Source organism: Fusarium redolens (genome assembly GCF_020744475.1).
Source record: "Fusarium redolens strain MPI-CAGE-AT-0023 chromosome Unknown BKA55scaffold_15, whole genome shotgun sequence".
Lineage (NCBI taxonomy): Eukaryota > Fungi > Ascomycota > Sordariomycetes > Hypocreales > Nectriaceae > Fusarium > Fusarium redolens.
In genome coordinates this window covers 372659-393468 of record NW_025763678.1, presented here as the reverse complement: position 1 = coordinate 393468, position 20810 = coordinate 372659, and the positions used below count along the sequence as shown (strand labels likewise).

The 20810-nt window shown below is 48.9% G+C and overlaps 7 protein-coding genes and 1 non-coding gene across 8 annotated transcripts; 3 read left to right on the top strand and 5 right to left on the bottom strand.

Annotated features, from left to right (window-relative positions):
* Nucleotides 1–364: 364 nt before the first annotated feature.
* On the top strand, nt 365–1778 carry BKA55DRAFT_520314 (aspartic peptidase domain-containing protein; the record flags this gene model as incomplete). Its single annotated transcript, XM_046188410.1, has 4 exons — nt 365–581; nt 635–749; nt 802–845; nt 985–1778. 4 exons carry the CDS (start codon nt 365–367, stop codon nt 1776–1778), a joined length of 1170 nt encoding a protein of 389 aa, XP_046045410.1.
* A 1035-nt stretch (nt 1779–2813) lies between these two features.
* On the bottom strand, nt 2814–3479 carry BKA55DRAFT_694038 (uncharacterized protein; the record flags this gene model as incomplete). The annotated part of the gene is made up of 3 exons (XM_046199989.1): nt 2814–3156; nt 3226–3315; nt 3418–3479. 3 exons carry the CDS (start codon nt 3477–3479, stop codon nt 2814–2816), a joined length of 495 nt encoding a protein of 164 aa, XP_046045409.1.
* Nucleotides 3480–5677: 2198 nt separating this feature from the next.
* On the bottom strand, nt 5678–5749 carry BKA55DRAFT_t230. The gene has a single exon. It is a non-coding gene; the product is annotated as a tRNA-Thr (tRNA).
* A 2030-nt stretch (nt 5750–7779) lies between these two features.
* Nucleotides 7780–9399, bottom strand: BKA55DRAFT_694037 (aquaporin-like protein; the record flags this gene model as incomplete). The annotated part of the gene is made up of 1 exon (XM_046199988.1): nt 7780–9399. One exon carries the CDS (start codon nt 9397–9399, stop codon nt 7780–7782), a length of 1620 nt encoding a protein of 539 aa, XP_046045408.1.
* Nucleotides 9400–11122: 1723 nt separating this feature from the next.
* BKA55DRAFT_122798 (uncharacterized protein) lies at nt 11123–11719 on the top strand. Its single transcript, XM_046184799.1, has one exon. The coding sequence runs from the start codon at nt 11254–11256 to the stop codon at nt 11626–11628; it is 375 nt and encodes a 124-aa protein (XP_046045407.1). The 5' UTR covers nt 11123–11253; the 3' UTR covers nt 11629–11719.
* A 345-nt stretch (nt 11720–12064) lies between these two features.
* BKA55DRAFT_520095 (anaphase-promoting complex, subunit 10-domain-containing protein) lies at nt 12065–13398 on the top strand (the record flags this gene model as incomplete). The annotated part of the gene is made up of 2 exons (XM_046188389.1): nt 12065–12816; nt 12870–13398. 2 exons carry the CDS (start codon nt 12065–12067, stop codon nt 13396–13398), a joined length of 1281 nt encoding a protein of 426 aa, XP_046045406.1.
* A 284-nt stretch (nt 13399–13682) lies between these two features.
* On the bottom strand, nt 13683–17313 carry BKA55DRAFT_577751 (uncharacterized protein). The gene has a single exon (XM_046193631.1). It carries the CDS (start codon nt 17226–17228, stop codon nt 13986–13988), a length of 3243 nt encoding a protein of 1080 aa, XP_046045405.1. The 5' UTR covers nt 17229–17313; the 3' UTR covers nt 13683–13985.
* A 455-nt stretch (nt 17314–17768) lies between these two features.
* BKA55DRAFT_543076 (uncharacterized protein) lies at nt 17769–19270 on the bottom strand (the record flags this gene model as incomplete). The annotated part of the gene is made up of 2 exons (XM_046190547.1): nt 17769–18194; nt 18257–19270. The coding sequence occupies 2 exons, from the start codon at nt 19268–19270 to the stop codon at nt 17769–17771; spliced, it is 1440 nt and encodes a 479-aa protein (XP_046045404.1).
* Between the last annotated feature and the right edge of the window lie 1540 nt (nt 19271–20810).

Sequence of the window (20810 nt, the reverse complement as noted above, 5' to 3'; positions counted from 1 at the left end):
CTACTAGAATGAGACGTTGCGAGGATAACAGGAGCTAGATTGCTGGAATGTCAAGCAGTGTTTGATAGTGCTGTACTGTCTTGGCCGAGAAAGTGCCCGGCAGTGTTAATAGCTGTAACTGTAGCACTTCCCTCGGGGTCTGATATTTAGATGATTCACTGGCGCTGTCTACCAAGTTCCAGATTCCCTTCCTTCTTCCTCTGTTTGCTTCGTCAATCTCTCTGAGTTACACCTTCCTGTGCATTACATCATCCAGTCAAAGTCTCCCGTTAGAGCTTTCCTCTTGTTTATCTCATAGTTCTTCTTCTCAACTTTCTCTTTCACCTCTTTTCAAATCCTCAACTCGTCTCCTTCGGTCTGAATCATGGGGAGCCTCGTTTTCTTTGCTGTGCTCTTGGCAGTCAGTATTGCTTCTGCTTCTGTCACTCCTGAACATCAAGGCCGAAAGGGCTTTTCTCTTGAGGCGGCCAAGAAGTCGAATTCCAAGCCCGATTTCGTTCGAGAATGGGTGGCAGCTCACCAGAAATGGGGAAAGGGTGTCTCTCCAGAGACTTTGTCTGCATTCTCACTTCTTGATGATGGTATGGGCCTTGCTATATTTCGTATTTCCTTAGGTATACTAATCATCCTGCAGATGGTCGTGTCGATGTGAAGCCCCTTGGAGCAGATGAAATCTACATCGCCGACGTCAAAGTTGGAACTCCGCCTCAGACCCTCAAGATGGCCCTCGACACTGGCTCTGCAGACTTGTAAGAGACGCGACCTTAAGATACGAATAATTTATGCTTACCCCCACTGCAGGTGGGTGCAATCTATGGACACAATCTATCGAGCCAACCCCGAAGGTCCTTGGGCACCTCGATACAAGCCCAACTCTTCCAAGACATCTCACCGACTTCGCGATGCCGAATGGGAAGTCGAGTATGGTGAAAACAACCCACGCCGTTTACCTGTTGGGACATGGTATACTAACACGCTTCGCAGTTGACGGAACTCATGCTAATGGCGTCGTCTACCTCGATACCGTGCGTCTGGGAGACTTTGAACTCAAGAATACAGCTATCCAGTCTGCTCAAATCGTTGCCCCTCGCTTTGAGCGCGAAACTGAACTCACAGGCATCTTGGGCCTTGCCAAGTCTCTTCCTAGCAACATCGACCCTCCGACTCCGTCTCTCCTCGATAAGCTTCGTCCACTACTCGACGATCCAGTCTTCACTGTCGATATGCGTCGAAACGCGACAGGTCGCTTTGATTTTGGTTACATTGACGAGAGCCGAGCCAAGGACAACATCTCATGGATGGCCACACGAGAGGATAGCCCCCATTGGGACGTCACATTCGATACCACAGCCTGGACCGGTCTTCGTCAAGTCTGGATGGCACACACCTTCGAGGCTACTATCGACACGGGAACTACACTTCTGTTCCTGCCCGGAGACCTTGCCAGTATGTACTGGTACGACGTTCCAGACATGAGGGTTGATCCTCGTCTCGGCGACTCGTTCACGTTTCCTTGCAAGTTTTCCAATGATCTTCCAGACTTGATGTTCAAAGTGCCAGGTACAGAGCACATTTTGAAGATCCCTGGGCCGTACCTCAGCTACAGCACAACCGACAACGATTCGGATTACTGCTGGGGCGGTTTGCAGAGTGCAGAGAGCTTGGGAGTGACCATCATTGGCGATATTGCGCTCAAGGCCCTGTACGTCGCGTTTGATCTCGAGAACAACAAAGTCGGGTTTGCCAACAAGGATCTCGATGATATCGATGAATGGTAGTGGTAGTGTGGATTTCGCGTTCTGCAAGTTAGAGCATGTCAGTATGTAATTCTGAAGCTGTCGATGCAGGTCGGCTATTATGATGCTTTGTAAGATGGTAAGAGCTAGAGCCAGTCATGTGTAATAAAGTCAAAGCGATATCAGAACTCGAGGGCAGAAGTGAGGCACTGTTCAAGTAACGAGGTAAAGAATTACCCATGTATTTCCACCAGTAACTGGAAAAGAGATACATATAAACCTCATTATTTCGGCCGTGAATCAAGTCGATTGAGGTACTGTTGATGCACTTGCTATCAATTGATATGCATACCCGTCCATCCAAATACGTTCCCGTCCTGTTCATTCCATCCCATCTCATCTCATATAAACAGTCCAGTCCCAACCCAGTCCATCCAATCCACGCATTCATACACATCCACTATGCTAGACGTGGACGTTATCCTCCCATAAACAATATGCAGCAGCCTGACGCAACAGTAGAAGCGAGAGGATGAAAATAATAATGATAAAATGATGTTGCAAATGCTGCCTCTATGAACGCCGGGAATCTTGGTAGCGAACGACAAAAAAAGGGGGGGACTCAGGCTGGGGATGCGTCGTTGATTTCCCCCGGCTCCTGAAAACTCCTCCAGCAACCGAAAAACATTGCTATAAAAAAATTAGTCGAGGGCGTTTGACGTTATTAATGCGCCTCGGCTGTAATTCGTGGCTTTCTTCGAAACAATGAATTGGCCAGTTGTCGAGGGGCGCGCCGAGTCAGGCTTGAAACATGAGGTGGTCCCGTAAAAGATGAACGGTCGAGGAGCGAATTGCGGTCTGGCCAAGGGTTGCATGCAGCCGTTGGTTCTCCGCGCCCACTACCGTCCACTAGCTCATGAGGGGTGGCAGCTCTCTTGTAAGAGGCTGCTGACTGGCGTTGATGAGTGAGGTGCCCTCGATAGAATTGAATGGTTCATGGAGAGGAGGGGAGCAGCAAAAAAAGGTCAGATTGCTTTATTCATGATCTCCGTCTTTATAAAAAGTCAAAAATATTCGTCAGCGCGGGCCGTCTTGCAAGTCATCGCGGGTGACGACGTAGTATTCACCTTCACTGGCACCCGGGGTCGGGGGCATGTTGCCCGAGGAGGGAGCTTGCTGAGCAGCGCGGGCCGTTCCCGGTCGTGAGCGAGCCTTGGAGTCATCCGTGGGAGCATCGAGAGAGCTTGGCTGCTGCTGCTGCTGCTGAGTCTGGGACTGGTTGGCGGTCTGTGTCTGGACCTGTGGCAGGGGAGAGCGGTGCTGGGTGCTGCCTCCAGAGCGGCGTAGGCGATCTTCCATTTCGCGGATGCGGGCTTCGAGAGAGGCGAGTTCTTCGGTGTTCTTGTCGACTGTTTGCTTCCTGAAGAGGGTGAAATGTGGTTAGACGCAAGGTTTCGTGAATGAAACGGTGATTAAGTGGTAGACCAACTTATCGTGGACTTGCTGATCCAGATCGGTGAGGGAGTTCTCGATGCGGAAGATGTCCATCAACTCTGCACTAAAAGAGCGGGCGATGGTGCTATATGAGAGATGCATGTTAGGTCTTGGTTCGCGATCACATTGAATTTGTAGACGACATCGTAGCCGCCTTCAATTGAGGTGAGTATAGGGGGATACGAACGATTGAGGGCGACGGCCACTGGGCTGCCAGTCGCGGTCGAGCTCTTCATCGGTGAGAGTCATATTGCTGATTATAGAAGGTTGATATGATAGAAGCTGAGCGAGGTAAAGTTGAAGGTCGAGGAGTATGTATTTGGGTATCACAGTTGAAGGCGCAAAGAGATCAAGAGTTGAGAATGAAGAATGATGGAGGGAGAAATGAGACGGGAGCTCAGCTCTAAAGACGAGAGGCACTTGTAGTGAGTGGCCGTAATTAATGGAAGTTTCCAAGGGACGGGTTCTACCTTTAGAGCTAAAGCTAGCGACAGCCATTTCCTAAGGTGGGCTCTCCATTTTGCCCCACACGCGACCCGACGCCCACGCGCACAGCGCATCTGCTAGGGGGAGGGGTTCACTGCGAGATCCACTCCAGCTGTCTCTAGGGCAGAAGGTCCCCTGGAATTAGCGGCTTTTCCTGGTAGTTCAAGGGGGATTTGATGGAGGGGTGTGTGATGTCGAAAACGGGTGTGCATGAGGTTGGGAAGTTCAGGTTCTTTGAGTAGTGAACCTTTTTTCCACCTACGGATGCGGATTGAAAGAAGAGATAGTGATATAACGGTTTGGAGCAAAGAGGTGATGATCAGTTTGAAAACGGTTGAATCTAAATGATTTGGTCTGGAGGTCCAATGTGACAACGTGGTTGAAAACGTCAGGAGGAAAGTCTAAGACATTTCATAAACTCTCCATTAGACAAGATGCTGCTGTGATATCAGATATCAGCTCAAACTCGAACGATAGTTTCCATCCGACAAAATGACAAAACTGTCAGATAAATGCAATACAACCTTGTTCCTCTTCTCGTGTGTCGTCAATATCCGTGCATTGATCAAATAACCTTGAATAGTCCTTACGCCCCCGCAAACAGGCGGTGATACTACCCCCCTTGATGAGCAGATGAGGAAAAGGTTTCTGTTTGTTTAATGGCTGATGGATATAGCGTCTCCGTATCGATTTGATGGCTAATCAACAGCCGAGATGGCCTGGATGGACGAGGTAGTATCTGGTGGAACACACACGCCCCCAAATTATCATCATCAATAACAGGCTGAGACTGAAAGACAAGACAAGACAATGCATTACATGAGTACTGCTCCTGAGCCTGTAATCAACTGAGAACCCCTATTTTGAGATACTGACAACAACAAATTCGTCTCATCACAGAACATTCTTCTACTATGCCTACCTTGTTGTTCTTGCTGTAGACCTCGTTATCAAGTTTCTATTTCGCCAAATTTCCACTCATTTACCCAGCCATGGCTCGGCAGCGCCTATCATTATCAACGAACATGCCCAAGCGAAAAGGGGGCCGAGTGGGCGGATGACATCAATTTTAATTTACTTCAACTTTGAATTCCGGTTCCATTGTTTTAATTGAATGATGATACTTCTTTCTCCTTCTAGACTCTCTCCTATGATTCGAAACGAGAGCATATGCATTTGTCGCGTGCTTGATTAGTTGCCATAAATAAGACACACATTTCAAGATAGACAGGGCTATAAAACGCCATTCATTAATCGATTCAAAGGCACGCGCCATCTTGACCAGACTAGGATCGAGTGAAATTTAATGCTGGTTCCACTTCCTTTTTGTTCCTTGCTCTTTCATGCCCGATCTTGATGATTGCACTGGCCAAGACTCTCCGCTTTTGGTCGGGATGAAGTGATTCTCGTGAAGTCATCACGGCTATGATTTGGGTTAGGGTGATGAACTGAGACATATCACGGGGCACTTACACCCGACATTTGTACTGGTTAAGAAACGGTAAAGATCTCCCGTGACCTCGAGATATGTATGTGATTTGACCATGTTCTTCTGTTATATAAATCATGGGTATGAACATCGCACAAGACTAATCTTTTGGTTTAGGGTAGAAGTGACGACTATGTATGATGACCAGGCATTATGCTCCCTCATCTCATCCCCCACTACACGGCTCGAACCGAGACTCGGTCATCCCGATGTGATGCATCAAAAGACTTGATCCATGTTCATACGTCGTTTCAACGAGTAACTTTACGGTTACGGAAAAGGCTGTTCCTCTCATTACAGCGCTTCTGCCCTTCAGGTATTCACCACGACGTGCAGCCTTTGCAAGTGAACGTCATTTTACCAAAATGTAAACCGGACAAACCAGACTCACCACCATGATACGTATCTCGCGGTATTGTAACATCACAACGACCTTGAGAGATCGGCAAAAATGTCAAAAGAACAAATCACTTGCCCCGTACTGGAATCGAACCAGTGATCTTATCATTACTAGTGATACGCTTTACCACTGAGCCAACGGGGCTTGCTTGTGAGCTTGTTGGAAGACTCGGTGCAAATTGAAACCTTGAAGATGCAGGAAGGTCATTGGAATTGATGGCCATGGCATGGACCAGGCAGTCCCAACTTCAGCCATGGTGGCCATGTAAGTGAAGGTGAAGGTGAAGGTGAAGGTGAAACTGCGTGATATGTAGTAGTGACTGCATAGGTGACAGATGAGTGATTGTTCAATAGATATTGCCGTGTTGGTTATCTGCACTTCGGATATCTAAATTAAGATGAGTATATGATCTTGATGTTTATTTGTCAGTATTATCACATCGATACATCCATGTCACAACTACCGCAACGACTCAAGCGATTCCTCTACGCCTAGGACATATCAGACAGAAGATGTCAAGTTATCCCAATTAACATGATAGGCAGACACTGACCAATTCTGCTGGTAGATAATTCTCAACATTGTTCATCACTTACGAACGAGCGCGAACAGGCAATGAATCACTGTGCGCCTCAACATGAACAAACGGATGAATTGGTTATCTATACCCTGAGGTTGCTCTACTCACTCCGTTTGAAGTTGACTGTTCAGTGTTATTTGCAAACTGGCTGCCACTGTCACTGTCATGCTGCTGTTGCATACTAACGCCGTAGCAACTTTATCTTCCCTTCTGTTTACCATGTCATGCCCTCCTAACTTCGACTCTTCCCCCAGCGAAACAAATACAACTCCTGAAACATATGGAAGAATACATCCCTCCAGATTTTGACCAGGAAGACATATCATTATCCATCGACAGACAGGAGTGAGTTCTCCCAAACCCATACCCGCATCGAGAAAAGGGTACACAACCAAAACTAATCCAGGAGAAAAGACACCAGAGACATTTCGCACAATAAACCGTCCCCGAGAAAGAACTTTGGGGTCAATATCCCGCACCGTCTCCAGCAACAACAATGAACATGCCTGCTATCGAGACCGTCGAAACCCCTCGACCTGGTCGAAGTCTCCCTGACGGCTTCTCTCGAGACGCCGGAGCCGGCTTCATGCTTGGTGGCTTGGGAGGAGTCATTGGCTTCGCTATCTCGTACTGTATCGTCTGCTTCATCATCAGCATCGTCCGAGCTCGACGACAGCGCAATAGACGCCAGACAGCCATAGAATAAGCTCTCGGACCTGAGGATGGAGCATCAAGCATCAAGGGTTCGCAGTCCGATATATATTATAGTTTTGGGGAAACGGCTTGAGATGATAGGAATGGATACAACACGGTATTGTTGGATGAGAGCCAGGTTATCATTGCTGAGTCACAAGGATTCGTGAACTGGAAGACCGGGACCAGGTGTCTTTGGAAAGACAGTTTATTTTGCAGGATCTAGGATGTTGAGGTTATTACCAGGTCATCATCTCACCCACTAGCATTGTAGAGATTCCTGGAATATACTCCTATATCAAACCAAGAGCATTTTGTCAATTATATGTGCCAATATGACGGACACAATTGTCTAGTAGCTCGAGCTAAGTTCAGTAATCAGATGCTTGAGTGAGTAATGGTTTAGATTATTGAGGTTTGGCTCAACTTTGAACTAGAATAAGCATACAGAAGTAAAGACATACCTGATTACCGCAAAATCAAGAATCATTCCAATGCAAGTGTGTGTAAATGGGTTCCAGTCGGATACCTTTGTCAATTCTTTCTACCTAAAGCTCTATATATACACTCCTTCATCTGGAGGATTCAGCCTCGAAGCGCCAAATGCGCCGGGCAGTATTCAAAATTAACGAAACGCCAAACCAAACTCCAACCATTTAAGCCAAAATATCAGTATACACAAGTACCAGCTTCCAATTTTCTATCCATCTCTGGCGTGTTTATATATTCGTGTATATCTTTCGTGTATATCTTTCGTGTATATCTTTCGTGTATATCTTTCGTGTCTTCTATCTTATGAAGCATCATTGAATTTGTTCATCAGCTTTCATCGTGTAATCGTTAATGGACCACATCCATCTCGTTTCCACTCATAGCAGTCATGTTTTCATGAACTCGTCATTTAGCTGCGAATTGAAGGGGTCTTTCCGCCACCAAATGCGATCGTAGGGGCAGCGTTAGACTGGATTTCAGCTCGCTTCTCAGGGTTCTTGGTAGGATCGTTGAGATCATCACCATCGGCGCCAGGGTTGGCCATCTCGTACTCAAGAGTCTTGATGAACCAGTAGAAGCAGACAGCGATAAGAGAGCCAATGCCAGGACCGACCCAGTAGATCCAGTGCTCCGAGTCAAAGGTACCAGTGATGACACAAGGACCAAAGCTTCGGGCAGGGTTGAGCGAACCTCCTGTGAATTGGACACCAACCATCTCTGCAATGAAAAGAGCCAGGCCGATACCGACGGGAGCAATGAATGTAGCTCGGTGCTTCTCTTTGGCAAGCATGAAGATGGTGAAGACCAATTCAGCAGTAAGAAGAGCCTCAATGAACACACCCTGAACCAGAGATGCACCACCTCCCAGAGTAGTTCGAACGTTGAATGTCTCTGGAAATAGGTATCGTACCATAACAGAGGCAAGCATTGATCCAAGAATCTGAGAGAGGAACAGGCAGATAGCTCTCGTCATGCTGATAGCCTTGACCATCAACATGGCAATAGTGACTGCAGGGTTGAAGAGACCACCGCTAATACGGAAGAAGACCCAGACATTGACCATGAGCGAGAAACCGAAGATGATTGAGATGTAGAGGAGCTTGGACACGTTGAGACTTCCCGTAGACTCTCCTGTGGTGGTCTTGGTGTCGGTCTGGGCCTGAATGTTGGCAACTTCTGTGCCGGCAAAGGCAAAGAAGAGGAACATGGTGGTGCCGATAAGCTCACCAAGACTGGCAACAAAGTGGTTCTTGAAATTCGAGTTCATCCACTGAGTCAAAGGAAGACGCATGATCTCTGACTTCTCCTTAGGACTGAGGTTACTCCACTCAAGCTTGCCTGTAGAGATATTGAAGCCGTTGAGGGTAGAAGCACGTCGGTGATGTAAAGGTCGAGAAGGGTATCCCATCTCCTCATCCATCATTCTGCGGCCGCCAGTGGGAGGCATGCGAGGATCATCACTGCTGTAGAACTCTTCGTCCGAATCATGAGGGTGCGCTCGACGGCGGTTCATGAATGTGGGAGGTGGGTAAGGGCCTCTTCGAGCAGTATAGCGATCATTGCGGCCTTCATTACGCCAATATCGCTCGTAGTCACTCACAGTGGGATAGTCAGCAGCCTGGTCAAAGTCGTAGTCTTCACCACGATAGCGTCGTCGAGACGATTTCATGGAACCCCCAGAGTACTGAAGTGGCTCTCCGCCATCCTGAGAGAAGCGAGCCGTCTTGGGAGTGACAAAGTTACCGGTGCGAGAGCCAGGGCGGACTCGACTGGGATCTTGGCTGATAACAGGTTGGAGAGGGACTACTGTATCAGCCTCGGAGTTTCTGTTGCTGGCTGAAGGGTTGTCTCCATGAGTGATGACCGGAGTAAGAGCTGGGTTGGAAGGTAGGCTGTCGGCTTCAGGAGAGTTGTCTCGCATGAATGGAACCCTTTCATTAGAAGAGGCATTGGCTTCAGGAGGATTAAAGGCGGATGCGTTGATAGCAGGCGTGCTGCGAGCAGATCGACTTTGTATAGAAGATGACATGTCTGATGGAGAAGAAGAAGTGAGAGTCGTTTCAATAGTAGGCAAGGGATCAAGAGACATCGAAGAAAATCAGATGAAAACCCAGAATGAGCTCTCGTTTTTTACTTTGAGAGACAAGTAGTTAAGATGATGGAGATTATTGTAGATTGATAACTGATAGAATAGTTGACACAAGTCGATATTTATGCTAATGAGAGGCTCGTCTCGTGAGGCTGAAGTCAGGGCCGTCAAGGGTTCACCAAGTGACCCGTCACCCCGACTCGGCCCTGGTTCTTGAGGCTATCCTTGCTAATGACATCTTGAGGAAGGCTTTGATGGTGGGTAAGTTGAGCTCTAAAGAAAGCCGAGGCGTCAGCGTGCATCAGAACGAATAGAAGTTGCGCAAGTTGAGATGGGCAGCATGGAAGCCCTGAGTTACATGAGAAGAAGCAAAGAGAGGGACTCAAAAGCTTGGATCTTGTGAGAGTCAGTGAAGGGACCAGTTTCATGGGAGGACCCTGAAGATGAGCGAGCCGACGTGGCGCGTGGGAGGCCGGTAGTTAAGTGAAAACGACAATGACGTAGTGCGAACGGCTGAAGATCTCAACGATGGTGACAGCTTGGACCGTTAATCTGGATCGTTGCCAATGAGACGGGAGAGATGAGGCGTTACATTAGGCGATGAACCGGGATGATGGCTGTAGATGAGGCTGGCGATGGGGGCCCACTCGACTCAAGTTGAAGGATACACGTAGACCGTGCATGCTGAAGGCGTTTCTAGCCAACGACGAGAAGAAAATTTTAACTCCACGTAGAGGCCATGAGCTTATGTTTCATGTTGAAAGGGTGCACTAAAGAGCGAAACCCGACGATGTCCTGCATGCCTCACTCTTAGTTGGCACGGCGAGACTCGAAGCGATATCGGTATCCCCGTACGGCCTCAGATTTCAAATATGAGGACGGACCCAGGGGCCTTGCCTTAGCTTCAGGTACGGCACTGGCCGTTGAACGGTTATAACGGGCATGGTCAAGGCGTTGTAGTGGAGAGACTGGACGGGCAACCCGTGAGTTTCAATTGATTAAGGAATTGTCGTATTGTTTCAATGTAACAAGATCGAAGATCAGAGGGAAAGGCAAATGGTGTTGCGCATCCTCCCTGCTCGATGTAAGTCAGCGGCGTAGCATAGTTTTCACCAATACGACTCCGAAGAAGATAGAGGGTACTATATTCATGGGCCCACAAGGGTCAAGGCCAAAAGCTCCTTGTAATTGAGTCAAGAACTGTCAAGTGTCAGTGACATTCTGTCGGTGGCCTGTGACTTGACATGACATGCCATGACATGCGTCAGATCTCGGACCAAGATTTTCTGGAAGCTTTTTTAAGCATGAGGCCGGGGTTACAGTGGGAGAGGCTGGTTGGGTTGCAGTGACAGTTTTGGCGGGGTAGAGGAGGAGGACCCTGTAAGTTGCAACCAGGAAGTTCGGTCGGTAAGAGGCGACTTCGGCTATTACTTGAGTTTTGAGTATGAAAATAGCTCAATTGAAGAGACCGACGAGATGTATCGATTGTGTATCGGTTCTGCAAAGTGGTGCCATTGCATTGACTCTGCTTATGGCTGAAGAGATTGGAGGTGATGATGTTTGAAACAATTAAGACCAAGGCAAGATGGACAGGGAGGGATCTACAGGCAAGACAAGACCCCTAGAATAGATCCGATAGAGGCCACGTGATAGCGCGTCCCATTGTTCACTCACATCACATTTTCCAACGACAGCCACAACCGCGACCGCGCCTAATAATTGACTTTAGAGGAGCTCGGATATCAGCGAGCGTTGGCAGTGTCGGCCAGATATTAGTGATCACTGTCAGTCAAGATGGATATCACTCGTGGTTCAAGAAGAGCAAGGCATGTAGCTGCCACTCATGCAAACCCAAATCCAAACACAAACGCCAGGGCACAGGCAAACACGGCCTCGAGCCCGAGACCTGTACCATCCGATATAACCTCATCTCCAGTGCCTCAAGTTCCAGCTGCTACTCCAAGTGGTCCTTCTGCTAGATTACACCCAAGTCAAGGTGCTTCTCCTGTTGCTGCTGGTCCTATGGTAACGCCTGACGGTCCTCCAATTCACCGAACACCAGATCAACCTCCTGACCAAAGACGTCGTCGAGCGCCTCCTCCTAATCCTTTTCGTCTGTACAGAAGTAAGTCAGTTTTTTTTTTCGTTCAATTAAACGTGCATATCTAGCGTCTCTTTCTGGCAGTACCATGATCTCATATCAGTTGCAATTTTAAAGTGTTTGCAGCTCTAGTTGGCTGCCAGTGGTCAGCTGCCACTTATCGACGGCTGCATCAGTGATTCATTGCCCTCATACTTTCATGATGGGCCTCTTTTTCCATTGTTCGATGCCTCCATAGGAATTAAACTCATGTCACCATCTCTCTTTTGCTCTTATATCTTCTCTTCTTCAGCATCAACTCTGCGCTTCACACTCCTCCAACACATCGTCATCTCTCCCATCATCTCAATTACACTTTCTGCCAACAACTCTCTTCTCAACCTTCTTCTTCTTTCATCATCTTTCCTTTCTTTTGATACCTTCATCTGCTGTCCTCGGCTTGATCTTTCCTTCATCACTGCACTTGTTCTCCCTTTATCCGAACAACCCATCTCATCCCTGAACATGCCTTCTCGTCGCGAAATCTACATCCCTCCCCCTCCCCCTTCCACTCATCAAATCAACCGCGATCATCGCATCAAGCGAGTTCCACTTCAAGAACTTGCCTTCAAGAAGTCTAGCGGTGCTCTTCTCCAGCAGCGCAAGCGAGTTTTCCGAACTGTTCCTTCTCCAGACAAGGAGAACGAAGAAGCCTGCTACCGAGCTGTTGATCATCTCAGCGTCACCTTTGACGAGTGGTATCAAGAGCGCATGCAACTTCTTCACGAAGCACGAGAATTGCGATCAAATATTAACAACATTCTCCTAGCCGCGCAGCAGCCTACAGACCGATCTCGTCTCAGCATGCCTCCCCGTGATTCCGACGCCTCCAGCTCCGACGCTGAGCCTGATGAGAGTATTCTCTTCAACCGCGCTCGCCCTATGGCTGCTCCCGCTGGCCCTTCTTCTGGTGCCCCAATGGCTTACAGCGGCGACCAAACTGCTGAGGACGATGCTGATCAGCGTACTCTTGATCCATCCCCTGAAGAGTATGAGGACGAGAACTCAATCGACGAAGAAGAAGAAGATGTCGACGAAGACGAAGATGACGAAGAAGCCGCTGAGCACGACCAAGCTCTTGAAGCCGCTACTCTTTTTGACCCCGCCACCGCTGGCCTGAAGGAAATTTCCAACCTTGCCCGCTTCACTGTCAGCAGCCACAAGTCTGGCAATGGTGTTGAGGAGCTCAAGAGCGATGACCTCAAGCTTTTCTGGCAGTGAGTTCATCCGCTAACACTCAAACACATTTCGCCCGACTAACACATCTCAGGTCTGATGGCCCTCAGCCCCATAAGCTCACCATGTACTTCACCAAGCGTGTTGGTATTCGCGACATCCGCTTCTACGTTGACTACAACGAGGATGAGTCCTACACCCCTACTAAGGTCGTCTTCAAGGCCGGCACTAGCGAGAATAACCTCATCGAGTTCGCTACCATGGCTCTTGAGAACCCCTCCGGCTGGCAGCAGGTTCCCATCACCGGCGCTGGCGGTGGTCCTGACGGCAACACCCTCGTCGCTTGGGTTGTTCAGATGCAGATCCTCGAGAACCACCAGAACGGCAAGGATACCCATCTTCGCGGTATCAAGATCTACTCTTTCGACAATGACTCCGCCCTCGGCCCCGGCCGCGATGGTAACCCTATCGAAGACGTCCTTGACCTCATGGACACTATTACTAGTCACACTAACATCACTTCTACTCGTTCGCGCCTCAACAACTTTGGAACTCCCAGCTTTGAGCCCGGTGAGGGAGGTTTCGCTATCCCTGAATTCATGCGGGAGCCCGAGATTCGCTAAAGAATCTCGATCACTACGAACGGTACTTATCTTGCGATCAGTCATATTATGGACTCGGTAGCTATACAGCGGGTAATCTTTTTTTGACTCGGTATTTGCGACGGACTTGGAGGGCTTGGGCCACTTGCACAAAAGAAAACATTCGGCGGAGTTTGGAGTAGAAGACAGTTGTTTGTTATCACGATCTGCGCCCAACGATGGCGGCACTGGTATGATGGATTTGCTGGCATTACGAATTGCGAATGAGCAAATGGCTAAAGTAGACGAATGAGAGATGATAGATACCAGGATTTGCATTGACTTCGATTCTTTAAAACATTTCCTTTCCTTTTGCACAGTGAACAGTGATGTAAAGATAATGATGATGAATTGCGACTAACAGTCCCTCCTTTATATTTCATGTTATCCACGATACCGTCCATGTTTCTCCCCTTTACATCCTCCATTAGCCACTGAAGTATTACTGGAACACCCGCTATTTCTAGTGTCGAGGCCATCTTGGTGGTAACTTGTACAAATACGCCGGACCCCTTCCAAATCTCTATCACTCATCTGCCATGTAGTGGCCCTCGTGTTCCTTTTCTCTCTTACATAATGCGGGCTGGCAAGTCTTCCATATCGTCCATCACGCTGTCTGAATCGTCGGCGGCAGCAGATACCTCAGGGGCGACAGCGGATCGGAACTTGCTAGGCGTCTTTCGCTTGCGTGTCTGAGCCTCGTCGATCTCAGAGTTATCCTCTGCGGGAGCACCGGCCTGAACCTCTCCATCATCCTCAATTGGGTCCTGAGAAGGGGCTGCACGTCTAGCAGATCGACGGCTAGGTGTGCCTCTAGCCGGAGTAGATCTAGCTGCTGACTTTCGAGGGGGCTTAGGTGCCTTCGCCTTGCCCATACCTGTTCTCTTTGCGACGCGGGTAGCCTTGGGGGGAGCAGGCTCATCAAACACAGGTGTATTAACGGGCTTAGCGACAGGCGCGGGCTCTTCCTTCATCGGCGCATCAATGGGCTCTTCGGGCTCTGCAGGCTCTGCAGAAAGAGCTGGGTCAACCATTTCAGCATCCTCCATGGGTGCCAGGTCTGCAACCGCAGCAACGGGATCCATTGATGCCATTGGGGCTGGGTCAAAGTCTTCCATTGGTGCGATAGGTAAATCAGGATTGATGTTCTCGTCAGGAACGCCGTATTCACCCTGCTGTTGTTCAGTTTCCTCCTCGTCGGCCTCGTTAACAAACTCGGCACTCATGTGGTTCTGTCCATTGGCGGATGCGTTGTTATGAGAAGCATGGGCGGTTGGGATACTATTCAAGAACTCCATCTCCTCAGCGTCGTCGAAAAGAGCATCCTCAACATTAGGAAGCTCGCCAGTCTGGGCGTATAAATTAAGGAGGTATTGTGCAGAGTCTCGTACAGTCTTGTGTTCTGACTCGGGGACACTTTGCTTCAGGCGTCGCCAAAGAAGTATCTGCGTTGGTCGATGCCAGCTGTTACGGAACTGCTTGTCAACCAGTCTCTGCCACGGAATCTTGGATTCAACTGATGCGGATGAACCTGATATAGCCATGATCATGCGATAACGTTCTTCCTCAGGCATCGCAGCAATTTGACGACGGGCCTTCTCGAGACGGAAAGAAATAGATGCATCGGGCGCATGTGACACCAACTTATCCTTGCCATGAGTCTTGATGTTCATGGCCCGCCACTTGGTGATACACTGAAGCCGACTGCGAGTTCTTCCCATACGCTCACTGATGTTTTGCCAATCGATGAGTTCCTCGTATGGCTTCTTGAGCAGTTCGCGGGTAGGTTGGATGATTCGCAACTCGTCAATGGCGGCCATGGCCTCCATCACGTACTGTGTCAGGTTACCCTCTTCCTCCTCGTCCCAGGTATCTTTCCGCTGGGAATCTCCGCAGATAATGTAGTTTCGATAACGATCTCGGAGATCTTCTGGGTGACGGTTGATGATACCCGCAATCTTGGACCACTTTGTTCCGTTGGCCTCAATAAGGTCACGAAGCTCGGCATCTTGCTCGTTGGTCCAAGTACCACGAGCAACGAAGTTGTGGAATTTCTTTCGGGTGATGTTGATGATTTTCTGTCTGTGTCGGTCCGGGCATGTTGCGAAGATGCGTGCCCAAAGAGCGGCATGCTCATCGCCAGCGGTTGTACCTCCAGGAGCATGGATCATAGCATTCAGTTCATGCTGCACCATGTTGCGCTCGACACGGTAACTCTCAACTGCTTGTGCGATACGACCAAGTTCCTCGTCGCTGAATCGTCCCTGAGTGAAACCAGCCATTCGGTTACGTCGTCCACTTGCTGGATTGCCATATTCGTCATCGTCATCTCCGACTGGCATGTTTTGAGACGAGAGTGCACGATTGGCCTCAGACTTTCTACGATTTGAGGCCTTCTTGGTACGCTTTCGTGGCACTGGTGTCACGGCAGAAGGTGATGGAAGGTCACCCTCAGGAACCTCGGGGGAAGGCGATTTCTCAAAGAAAGTAGGCTTGGCCTTCTTAGCCTTACCCGATCGTGTTCGCTTGGCGTTGGTGCTTGGAGGGTTTGAGGCCTGAACTGGGCTTCCGGGAACATCGTACACATCATTGCTTGTATGAGGACGCTGTGCAGATGTTGGAATTTCCACCTCCTCATGATGCACAGATGAGTCTTGTGTGTTGGGTTGGTTTTGGCCGTTGATGTGTGCGTTCCACACGTCCCTGGCCACTTGTTCAAGCTCCTGGTGTTCTGTGTTCTCTTGCCCATTGATTGCAGAAAAGCCAGACACTTCATTCCCTTCCTCCTGGTTCTGCTTCACTGGTGCATCAATGTCCATCTCGTCATGAGCGGCACTGCCTTCTCTTGATCGAGCATCACGCACTTCGAGGCGTGCAGCACTGGGAGATTGGGGTGCATCCTCTGCAACGTCATCATAAATGGCAGCTGGGCGAGCTGCATCCCTGGTGCGAAGGAAAGAGGCAGCTTGAGATTCTTTAGTGCCTGCTTCCTCAATTTGGCCATCCTGTGTTCCTGGTTCCACCTGCTCTGATTCGATGTCGGCTGCCTCGTCACGGGATCTGCGCTTCTTGCGTTGCTTGTCATCAGTAGAATCTGAGGGATTGCGCTTGCGCTTCGTTTGAGTAGCGGGCGCAGCGGCCTCATCATCATAGTCAGCAGCCGAGTTCTCCAGAGGCTGAGATGGGAATATGGTTGATGTGTTGTTTTCGACTAGGCTATCGGGAATTTCGACTGGTAACGTTGACTTTTTCTTGGACTTTTTGGGCTTGCGCGAGGATCCTTCGACAGCTAGCAGTTGTGGAGATTCACTCTCATTTATGCTCTTCCGTTTGCGCTCCTTCTTGTCGCGCTTGTGCTTTCGGGATTGAGAGGATGGTATATCTTCCGACATGGGCGCCTCAGGTGCCTGTTCTTCCTGGGACGCGTTGTCGAGTTGCGAGGTGTAGGGAGCTTGTGTTGCGTTGCTGTCGAACATTTCGAGCGCGCCAAAGTCTTGGTCCTGAACGTCGTCTTCTGGACCAGCCTGAGCATCGCCATCGTAGTTATCGAAACTGCTCATCTCTTCAATTGGCCGGCTTTCGGTGCCGACTTCGTCTTGGGTCAACTCCAGTGACTGCATTAGCTCTTCTGGAAGCTCTTCTTTGGATTCGTTCTTGAGCTGCTGCTCGTTCTTGTGGCCGTCGTTCCCGTCGCGGTTGTCGTCGTTTTGCTTATCTGGCCTGTTGGACTGGGAGCCGGGCATAAGAGACCATAGGGTTGACGCGAGGCGGAAGTCAGGCCACTTGCTACTACCGTTGCCGTTGGATGACATCGGTGAACTGCTTCGCGACGATAGCTTCTTTCTCGTCGACAGGACGCGAGCTGAAGATGTAGGGTAAGGGGAAATTGGAAGAAGGTGTGGGGCGTCACGAAAAAAAACTGACGGCGTGGTTAACCTAGAGATGGTGGCTCCTTCGCGTTGTCGTGACAGTGATCACGTGAACCCCACAATCATACCCCTTTCATATGATCACCAATCTCTGTACTCAAAGTCGAGAAGTCAGTCAGGACGTTACGCTAAACTCGAAGCATTGAGAGCCAAATTTATGCTGGTTTTATTTATTAGACTAATCTAAAGAAATAGTACAGGTCTGTACAGAGTTATTTCGACATGTGCCAAGGAAATCTATGTAAGTCAGTTAGTTATTGTACAGGTCACTTCACCAAAAAATATCCATTCCACCTGCGCCTGTCCTTCAACCTCATTCCGATCATACCTCATTCAGGCATATATGACCAGAGAAATCCCAAACAGGGCGTCATTATTCTAATTGGTTTCCATGGAAGCAATCCAAAAGCGTACGCAATTGCCTCAGTCATCCTCCTTCTCAGCTTCCTTCAGCTTCACTGTGATACCCTTGCGGTTTTGCTCGATCTCGTACTGTCCACCAAGAACCAGGTCCTTGGCAACAAGCTCACGAGTTCGGCCCAAACTCTCGATGTCAGCAATTCTCTGTATCGTGCCTTCCAGGTGCTTTTCGAAGTCAGGCTCAGAACAAATTTCTCTGAAAGCCCGATGCATTGGAACACTGCTTGCTCGAACGTCTGCCTCACTGGTGATGCTGAAGAGATTCAAACGATCGAGATCTCGGATAAAGTCGCAGCGTGTCATGATTTGCTGAGCGATGTGGAAAGGGTAGGTTGGAAGCACATGTCCAACAATAGGGTCGTAGGTCTCATGTTCTTCCATGTCCTTTTCCTTGTCAACCAATGCCTTAGCCAAACACATAGCAGCAGCCTATGATTCGGTCAGTAAATTGTCTCGATACGAAATGCAACGTGGTATTTCTTCAAACTTACAGCCCACTTCTGTTGATCCATGACATCGTCGTCCATCTCTGGACCAAGGATCCAACACTGGTTAAGGAACCACTTCTTTTCGATTTCCTTGATCCTTTCGCAAGTTCCCATCATATCCCTGCTCTTTGCTACTCGGTTGAGAAAGCTCAGCCGTCCTCCGACTCTTTCATAGACATCTTCGAGAACTGCAGCGTCAATGCTTTCTTTCCAGTACTTTTGACGATATCGTTGGAGAGCTGATATAGCTTGTTGCTTAGGCAAATCAGTGACAGGAAGAACCTCCATTCTGGTAGCAAGCTGTTTGAGGCGCTCGTACACCCAGTAGTCGTCTGAGTTGAAAACCATGGTGACAATGTTGGCAGCAGCCCACTGTTCAGCCCGTTGCTGTAGTAGTTCAATGACATCTCGACCATCATCATCATGGCGGAGGAGGTGCATCTGGTTGACAATCACCACTAAAGGCTTGCCCCTTTCTCTTCGCTTCTGCATGGCCACTTTCTCCAATTTGTTGAGAGCACGTTCAATGTCCAGCAGAGCTGTGGTCTCGCGGGGACCCCTCTCACTGAAGTACCCTCCAATGTAATCCTCGTGAAACTCATAATCGAGGGCCTTACCAAGACGAATGCGGAAGATTTCCAGGTCTGCGTGCGCCTCAAACATGGCAACACCATCACCGTCATTCTTTCGCATAGCATCGATAAGCATACTGCTCTTTCCAGATCCCTTGTCACCGATCAAAAGATGATAATGCCCAGCAACGCGTCCCATGACAATGTCATCAACACGTTGTTGCTCTGGGCGGTATATCCAATGTTCGCCAGAACCACCAGGCTGATGAGGAACATCTTTACCAATTGCAGCCAAATCCAGGACAGGATCGCCTGGCTCAAAAGCATGGTTCATCTTTTGGAGGACAAGCATCTTGTAAAATTTGTGATAAATGTAGCCCGCAGCAGCAAAGCCCAGACCTAACACCAATATAGATGCGAAGGTTGTAGCCGCAGCCTCCCCCATCTTGGCTAGAAGTGAGGGCTCCGAAGAGGACTTGGGATCTTTCTGAGTCTCTGCCTCCGCATTGAACTCAGGAGCTTCCTCTGCTTTATAAAGTTAGCAATGGTTCGATTTTATTCCGATTTCTGGGCTTCCAGTGACATATTGACTTGACATGTAGCGATTCCCGCTTTCCAGCCTCATCTCCACTTGTAGATCAGAAACAATTGGGACTTTTATTCAGAGCCAAGTCTCGATAAGATGCTGACTGAAAATGCCGTTTCTGGAAACAGAAATGCAAATGCCGGAACCCCTGGGTTACCCAAGTTTTGCCATGAGAGGTCGCCTCTTGATGGGATCGTGTGGTAAAAGATAAGAATTAAATATCAATACCTTTTCTATTGCGAGCTTGAGATGAGAATCGAAGCTTGCTGACAATATCACTATTTGTGCATCTCGGCCCCAGATACCGATTCTGCGGTCCAACTGGTCGTACCAAGTTCAAGGAGCTGACGGGTTGGTTGAGGCGACGCACCAGGCGCCCTGAATGCCTCAGAATCATAATTACTGATTTGCAGTGCAATAGAGAAAGATAACAGCAGTTCCACGAGTCAATTGACGTGCCGGTCGAGGCTATCAAGAGTCACACCAACGCCAGCAGAACAAAGGAGAGAAGAAAAAGAAGGGAGTAGGAAGGCCAGTGGCTTCGTGGCACCAAAGAAACAGTCCAATTCAAGTTTGGTCAAGGGTCAGAAAACAAAGTTAGCTCAGGTTCCTGGTTGTGCTGCGTCAGTGACAGTTAGCTGCGCTGAAACTGGCTGCCATTGGCCTTGGCAAAAAGACTTGACCAGATCCTCGGCGACAGCTGCAGAAGCTCCCCCTGCAATTCCACTGAAAGTGCCCGCTATGCTTCGCGCTAGTGCAAAGACCACTGTAATTTTAGCGGGGAATGCAGGAGGCCTCGTCAATTGAGTTGAGACTCAGCAGGACAGGGGTTTTGAGATGCATGTCACTGAATGGATGGATATTTTCCCCTCTGAAATGGCCTCATGAGGTACGGGCTAACGGCAGTATCAACAACTTCAACTTCAGTACCGAATATCCTCAATGATTCGAATCGCTATCAAGCAATGGCAGTCAAATGTACTATACTAGGCCCACGTGATTAGTCTACAATGTGTGTTTTCAACAGCTGGCCTAATTCATGGAAGGAAGGTGCGAACAGTGACGCGACCACAAACGCTTCTCCAGACCACATTCATCATGAACAAACGAATAAACAACAAGACGCACCACTCGTGCAAACGGCCCTTTCAACAACCAACCTGAATACCACAGCTACAGTGGATCAGTCGCTGCCTGCACAATTTTCCCTTCACTTCCTTTCCACCTTTATTCACTGCCAAGATCAATATTCGGCGGCCTTTCACTCTCAAAAATATCTTCTTCATTCACCGATCTACTCCCTACACTGCTTTAATCCTATTTATCTCTGACTGATGCATTATGTGCAACCGCGTTGTATAAGCTTTCTCCTTCAAACTCTGACCAACATATTTCGGCA